The following is a 7,112-nucleotide window of genomic DNA, read 5'->3' as shown; positions in this document are numbered from 1 at the left end:
GTGTGTGTGTGTGTGTGTGTGTGTGCCGCTTAAGAAGAGTGAGTATTCTTTTTATGCGCCGCGACGTTTAATCTAGTTCGTACCTTTCTTCTCATTCCCTTCACCGTTTCTCAAAAAGTACGGCGTCAAATCAACAATTTTCACTTTTATACATCACTTTACAAGATGGACTCAGCAGGTCAACCTGGTGCAGTAGGTGCTCCAATGGAGATATTACAACAGCTCCATATGCAACGTTTTTGTCCAGAAAATGTAGCTCATAATGCGAAGCAGCTGTATTAGTAAGTATGATTGCAACACGCATTCCCAGTTCTTTTGCTGACCTGATCACTCCGATCGATCTCACACATTCTTCAATTCAATCATCATAAGCATTCGATCCGTCGTTACCTCTGTCGCAGGTTCGTTAGCAGGCGTTTTAGGTTTAATCAATTTTACTGGCTTTTATCTTTACCTGGGCACCATTCTAATCACAAATTTGGCTATCTTGCTGTTCAACGTACATTTTGATCCTCAAAGATATCTGTTTTCATTTAATCCGGTCCCGATCGAGAAGAAAGGACAAAATAAAAGCGCAAAGCTTCAGTCAAACGGCACACGATCATTACTATGGCCTTATCTATCGTTTCTGCTAGAAGGTGCTCAGGAGATGGCTTTTGGATATGTTTTGTGGTGGACACTTTGGACAGCTTTGATACATGGTGCGTTTACGTTCGTTGCTCTTCTGAGCATATGAAAGATTTATTAAAGAAGCTAATTCTCATACCGAAATATCGTTCTCTTTTTCTCTCTCACAGTGTTTGATTGACTTCAAGGCAAAACGTACTTTACATCAATGTAGACTATTCAACAAGATATTGGAGAACAGATTGCATCAGAATACATGACGTACGATGAAATCCTTAATCATTCTTGTTCAATTTTGCAGATAATTGAGCGAGTTCTTCCTCGCTTTTTGGAGTTTCCAATTTGCTAGCCGTAGCTGGATCAATCACGACAGGACCCGGAGTGCCTGAAAGTGCAGCTTGGGTAGCATTTACAGGTTGCAAAGGAGCATTTGTGTTTGAATGATTATCTTGAGGATGTGGTTGGATGGTAAACTTTTGTTCTTCGTCTTTGTTTTGTTGAGAAGACATGGTCAGCTTGATGGGAATGTCTGATGAATAGGAAATGGTTCAGTAAAGAGGATGGATGGATAAATTCTTCTTTTGATACGTACGAAATTCAAGTTTTTTAAAATGATGGATTTGATTTGTGGATGGTATGTGTTTGATAAAGATGAAACCGTTTTCTATCATTAACCCCCAAGTTGATTAACCACCAATTGTGCTCAGCGCTCGGGCCATAAAAAGGGATAGAGGAAGGCGTAAATGCAGTGTTGTAACAATGGCGCGCTTGGCTTTTCTTTTGCTCAGTCATTTATTGTGACGTAATCTTAATCAACTGCTTGCCATCACCATCTTTTGATATTCAACAATTTATACGCCAACCCAACAATGTACAACCTCAGTTCATCAAAATCTGAAGATGGCGTAAGTGGTCCTTCCTCAAGCAATACTCTTTCAGATCGGTCAAGTAAACGATCAAATGTACGCAAAACCAGAAATGTACCCATCAAAAGCATACCAGATTTACGATTTGAACAATCTTATTTAGCCTCAATACGTGGATTCATACACGAAGAAGATGATCAAAAAGCCAGATTGATGAAAAGCTCCCAATGGAACGATTCGGAAGTCAAATCGCAAATTGAAGGGGAAAGTAAAAATTCTGATTCGAACCTCTTAGATATAACAACGACAAGATCATCGCATGGGGAACCAGAACTTTGGATTGGAAGATTGCGAATTGAATGGTTTCCTCTACTTTATCTCACTTTACGCGATCAACTTCTTTCACCAATCGTTCAAGGAGCGGTATTTGGTATGGCAGGCTTAGCATATGGACAATTCAGGAGCTTTTTGATCACTCGCAGGAATGTCAATCGTCAAACCAGAAATTAATTTGTATTTTTAATCATCTAGAGACAAAAAAACATTTGTACTTTTATCCAAGCCGCCTTCCTTCTTGTATCAAATATCATATCTTTCTCAGAGCTACATCCTTTCGGCTTTCCAACAATGACTTCATCCATTATTGGTACAAATAAAAGATTCACAGCAAAATGATCTTCTCAAAGATGCTTTTGGCCCTCTGTCCGTTGAACATGATCGAAACTCTCCTCAGCGGAAAGTGGTCCTTACAATTGTCTCTCGCGAACTATGGTTGCCATTGCGCTTCTAATCGTTCTTCCAAATGTGATTACCACGATAAGTTGTACTTGAAGTACGTAAAAATGGAAGTGAAGAACATTGTGAATGATATATCATAATCTGTGAATCATGCTAGCGATTGGATGATCTTTTTGTTCATGTGATACTAATGTGGTTTATTGTAAGTTGACCTGTCACATTCGATTTGACATACTTGACCGTATAGGGAAAATCACACGAATTCCGAAAACTGTGAAAGGAATGACTGAAAGGTACGTTATATAAAATCCGCCTTTTCGGATTGACTGCGACCCTCAACACCCAAATCTCATTCCAGTCATCATTCGCTTGTCATTCAAGACCCAGTTTTCATCCAATCAGCATCACAAATTTCTCACAAGGAGACTGCTCCGCTGACTCTTGACGAATTCTGTGTGGCATCTGGAACAGCCTCTTGATGAATTCTGTGTGGCATCTTGTGTTGAATCTTGCACTTCCACCTTCCACCCCACCTTCCACCCCACCTTCCACCCACCTTCCATCCCACCTTCCTCCCTTCCTTCCCCCTACCTCCATTCCTCCCCACCTTCTTCCCTTCCTCCCCACATTCTGCCCTTCCTCCTTTTGCAGAGACTGCTAGTGTTTGCTTGTAAGAGCCCGATGAGTGCGGGTGCCAAGTCATCATGAATGAAGAAACTTTGACCGGCTTGATCCACCTCACTTCAGATCAACCAATGATGACGGACTTCTTCAGTAATGTTGAAAGGATATAAAGCCAAAGAGTGTGAGGTGAAAGCATAAGAAAGATGGCAGAGAAATGACAAATATTGATGTCAAGGGTGTGCCATTTCTTCTGCTGTCCCACTTGTTCGAATGCCATGTCATGATTCGATCTTGAGTCACGTACAAGATGACTTTTCATGAATTTTGAAAGGTTTCATCCGATCGGAAAGAGAAGGTGCTGGCTGATTCATGCCCCATTTAGGCGTTTGTACTTGCGAGCTCTTTTCATGAAGTGATGCGGGTCGTGTTTGCATTGATTGCCGTGATCAATGTTGTGTGACGACTTGAAAAGAGAAGTGTGTGATGCTGATTGTACGATGGGTGGATCTCAAATGAAAAGAGAATATGCCAGTTGAATGAGATTGATGCCGGTCGAATGAGATTGATGCCGGTTGAATGAGATGTGATCATCAAGTGAAAAGTGAATGATGCCGCTTGAATGAGCTATGATCCACAAATGAGAAGTGGATGATGCCGTTTGAGCGAGGACACATATGAGATGGCGAGCATTAATGGAAGACTTTGGCTGGCTGGGTTGCACGCTGGCGTTTGCACTTGTGAGGCTTTTTTTTGTGACGTAAATTGATGCCATGTTTGCTTGTATTTGAGTGCTACAATCATTGTCTTGTGAGAAATTTGTGATGCTGACTGAATGATAAGTAGATTTTGAATGACAAGTAGGCCTTGAAAAGTCAAATGGATGTTGAATGATAAGAGGTTGATGATGACGAAATGAGAAGTGGATGATGATTGCGGGATGTGAAGTGGATGACGGTTGCGGGATGAGAAGTGAGTGTTGGTGATAGAGATAGTATGGAATGAGAAGTAGGTAATGCTGGCTGGGTATGAAGTGATTCTTAAATGAGAAGTAGATCTTTTCTTTGTTTTTTTGTGATTTTCTTTTGATTTTGTTTTTGATCTTTTCTTTTATTTTTATTCTTTTATCTTTATTCTTTTGATCTTCTTTTTCTTTTTCTTTTTTCTGATCTTCTTTTTCAATGCAGTTGCAAAGCGAAATGTCGCTTCAGGATGTGTGAGAGGAGGAGTGAGAGGAGGAGTGCGAGGAGGAGTGTGCGGAGGAGTGTGAGGAGGAGTGAGAATAGCAAAGAACGAGTTCTTTGATCCCAAGAAAGGGTAGCGTAAAGATGAGAAAGCAAGTGTCGTGTAAGATGTTGCTTGCAGGAGTGATCATATCGCCATTTTGATTGATGATCAAGTAATACCTTCTTTACCGTGAAAGTTGTTTGTGAATTGAATTCTGGAACCGTTGAGTAATGGCGATGGCAAGTGCACCATTCCGGCTGATGATGTATCGATTGTTCGGTAAATGCGTTCGAACTTTGATCTTGTGTGCATTGGCAAAGGGAAAAGCGATGTACTCGACTGCTCTCCTTGATCTTTCGAGGATTTTCTCGAATTGATCGGGGAAACACTTGCTTGATTTGGGCCCCATTTAGTTGTTTGTGGGAGAAGTGTGTGATGCTGATTGTACGATTGGTGGATTTCGAACAAGAAGAGAATGATGCTGCTTGAGTGAGCTGTGATCTATGAATCAGGATTGGATGATGCCGGTTGAGTGAGGATGCATATGAGATGGCGTTCGTTGAATTTTTCAAAGTCTTTCCTGGAGCGTCAAAAAAGATCTTGGTTGGCTAGGTTGTATGCTGGCGTTTGCACTTGTGAGGCTTTTCTTGCGAAGTGATGTCATGCTTGTTTGTATTTGAGTGCTATAATCATTGTTTTGTGATGCTGATTTGATGGCAATTGGATCTTGAATGATAAGGGGGCTTTTGGATTTGGAATGAGAAGTGGGTCTTGAATGACAAGTGAATGATGATTGGAATGAGATGTGGGTGTTGGGGGTTGGAGTCAGGCTAAAAAGGCGGACTTTATATACCTTTCTTTCATTCGTTTCACAGTTTTCAGAATTCGTAGAGTTTTCCCTATATTGCGAGATGATCTTTCATGAATCTCGAAAGGTCTTATCTGGTCGGCGTTTGAATGCGGATGAGAAGAGGCCACCAACAGTCTCTTCTTACTCCGCCGTCATCATCTTCTCCTCATTCCACCGTCATCATCCTCTTCCTATTTTACAGTCATCACCCACTTCTCCCTTTAGGTGTTTATGTTTCGAGGAGGGTCTCTGGAAAGTTGCGAAACGAGAAGCTCTGGCTCATCTCACTCTCTTTACGCCAACAAGTCGGACAGGATAGACGCTTCTTTGATGAAGTGTATTTGATCCGTCATCCGAAGAGGTCTGCGCTCAAGACCAATGCTTCTTCGACTGCAAGTGATCGCTTGCAAGAGACCTTTGAATGCGAGTGCAGAGTCATCCTCAAATACAGAAAAGTTTGCCCGACTTGATCGACCTCACTTCAACCCAGCATATGACGATGAACTTCTTCAGAAAAGTTGAACGGATGTCACTGGGAGAAGCAGTCAAAAAGTGTGAAGTGGGAGCGTGGAAAAAGAGGGCAGAAGAAAGACAATTGTTGATGTCAAGTGTACCATTTCTCCTGTTGAGACTGCTCTGCAGTCTCTTGATGATTTCTGTGTGGCATCTTGTGTCGAGTCTTGCACCATTTCTCCTGATGAGATTGCTACGCTGACCCTTGACGAGTTCTGTGTGGCATCTGGAGCAGTCTCTTGATGAATTCTGTTTGGCATACTGTGATGAATTCTGTGTGGCATCTTATGTTGAGACTTGCACCATTTCTTCTGTTGAGACTTGTACCACTTCTTTAGTTGAGACTGCTCCGCTGACTTTTGATGAACTCTGTGTGGCATCTTCTGTTGAGTCTTGCACCACTTCCTTCTGTTGAGATTTGCACCTTTTCTCCTGTTGAGACTGCTCCGCTGACTCTTGACGAATTCTGCGTGGCATCTGGAGCAGTCTCTTGACGGAATTTGTGTTGCATTTGAAGCAGCCTCTTGATGAATTCTGTGTGGCATCTTGCTTTGAGACTTGCACCATTTCTTCTGTTGCGACTTGCATCATTTCTTCTGTTGCGACTTGCATCATTTCTTCTGTTGCGACTTGCACCATTTCTTCTGTTGCGACTGTTCCGCTGACTCTTAAAGAACCTTATATGGAATCTTACGAACTACTCCGGTGACTCTTGACGAATCTTGTGTGGAATCTTGCGAACTGCTCCGGTGACTCTTGACGAACCTTATATGGAATGTTGCGTTAGGTCTTGCGCTTCTACCTTCTTCCCCACCTTTTGCCCTTCCTTCTTCTGCACGAGTCTCTTCTTCTCCAGAAACTGCCAGTGCTTACTTGTAAGAGCCCGATGATTACGAGTGCAGAGACATCATGAATGAAGAAACTTTGACCGGCTTGATCGACCTCACTTCAAATCAATCAACGATGACGGACTTCTTCATTAATGTTGAACGGATGTAAAGCCAAAGACGGTGAGGTGAAAGCATAAGAGCGATCTTGAGTGACGTACGAGATGACTTTTCATGAATTTTGAAAGGTTTCATCCGATCGAAAGAGGAAGATCTTGGCTGACTTGGACCCCAATCAGGCGTTCATACTTGTGAGCTCTTTCCTTGAAGTGATCCGGGTCGTGTTTGTGTTGATTGCCGCGATCAATGTTGTGTGACGACTTGAAAAGAGAAGTCTGTGATGCTGATTGTACGATGTGTGGATCTCGAGTGACAAGAGATTGATGCCGGTTGAATGAGATTGATGCCGGCTGAATGAGATTGATGCCGGTTGGATGAGGTGTGATCATCGAATGAGAAGTGGATGATGCCGCTTGCGTGAGGACGCATATGAGATGGCGTTCATTCAATTTTCAAAGGATTCACCGGTGCATCAATGGAAGTCCTTGCTTGGTTAGGGATGCATGCCGGCGTTTGCACTTGCGAGCCTTTTTTGTGACGTGAAGGGATGCCATGTTTGCTTGTATTTGAGTGCCACAATCATTGTCTTGTGAGAAATTTGTGATGGTGACTGAATGACAACTGGATCCTGAATGACAGGTGGATCTTGAATGTCAAGTGGATGACGATTGGAATGAGAAGTGGATGACGATTGCGGGATGAGAAGTGATGACGATTGCGGGA

At 42.5% G+C, this 7,112-nt stretch overlaps 4 protein-coding genes across 4 annotated transcripts; 2 read left to right on the top strand and 2 right to left on the bottom strand.

Moving 5' to 3' along the window:
* The first annotated feature begins 82 nt into the window (after positions 1-82).
* Positions 83-1,142, top strand: FA14DRAFT_192977 (uncharacterized protein). Its single transcript, XM_025501971.1, has 3 exons — positions 83-281; positions 373-701; positions 798-1,142. Exons 1-3 carry the CDS (start codon positions 166-168, stop codon positions 806-808), a joined length of 456 nt encoding a protein of 151 aa, XP_025351803.1. The 5' UTR covers positions 83-165; the 3' UTR covers positions 809-1,142.
* FA14DRAFT_182721 (uncharacterized protein) lies at positions 903-1,460 on the bottom strand (the record flags this gene model as incomplete). The annotated part of the gene is made up of 2 exons (XM_025501243.1): positions 903-1,156; positions 1,445-1,460. The coding sequence occupies 2 exons, from the start codon at positions 1,458-1,460 to the stop codon at positions 903-905; spliced, it is 270 nt and encodes an 89-aa protein (XP_025351802.1).
* Positions 1,400-2,294, top strand: FA14DRAFT_162746 (uncharacterized protein). Its single transcript, XM_025499747.1, has one exon. It carries the CDS (start codon positions 1,497-1,499, stop codon positions 2,001-2,003), a length of 507 nt encoding a protein of 168 aa, XP_025351801.1. The 5' UTR covers positions 1,400-1,496; the 3' UTR covers positions 2,004-2,294.
* A 3,433-nt stretch (positions 2,295-5,727) lies between these two features.
* FA14DRAFT_182719 (uncharacterized protein) lies at positions 5,728-6,081 on the bottom strand (the record flags this gene model as incomplete). The annotated part of the gene is made up of 1 exon (XM_025501242.1): positions 5,728-6,081. One exon carries the CDS (start codon positions 6,079-6,081, stop codon positions 5,728-5,730), a length of 354 nt encoding a protein of 117 aa, XP_025351800.1.
* Between the last annotated feature and the right edge of the window lie 1,031 nt (positions 6,082-7,112).

The sequence above is a fragment of the Meira miltonrushii genome (assembly GCF_003144205.1).
Source record: "Meira miltonrushii strain MCA 3882 unplaced genomic scaffold FA14scaffold_7, whole genome shotgun sequence".
In the NCBI taxonomy this organism is placed as follows: Eukaryota; Fungi; Basidiomycota; class Exobasidiomycetes; order Exobasidiales; family Brachybasidiaceae; genus Meira; species Meira miltonrushii.
The sequence above is the reverse complement of the archived record's forward strand: the minus strand, read 5'-3'. Positions and strand labels throughout refer to the sequence as shown.

Bases quoted from the DNA above. Each gene is read 5' to 3' on its own strand.
- FA14DRAFT_192977 (XM_025501971.1), top strand. From the start codon at position 166: ATGGACTCAGCAGGTCAACCTGGTGCAGTAGGTGCTCCAATGGAGATA. The intron at 282-372 runs GTAAGTATGATT...AATCATCATAAG, and splicing joins AATGCGAAGCAGCTGTATTA to CATTCGATCCGTCGTTACCT.
- FA14DRAFT_162746 (XM_025499747.1), top strand. From the start codon at position 1,497: ATGTACAACCTCAGTTCATCAAAATCTGAAGATGGCGTAAGTGGTCCT.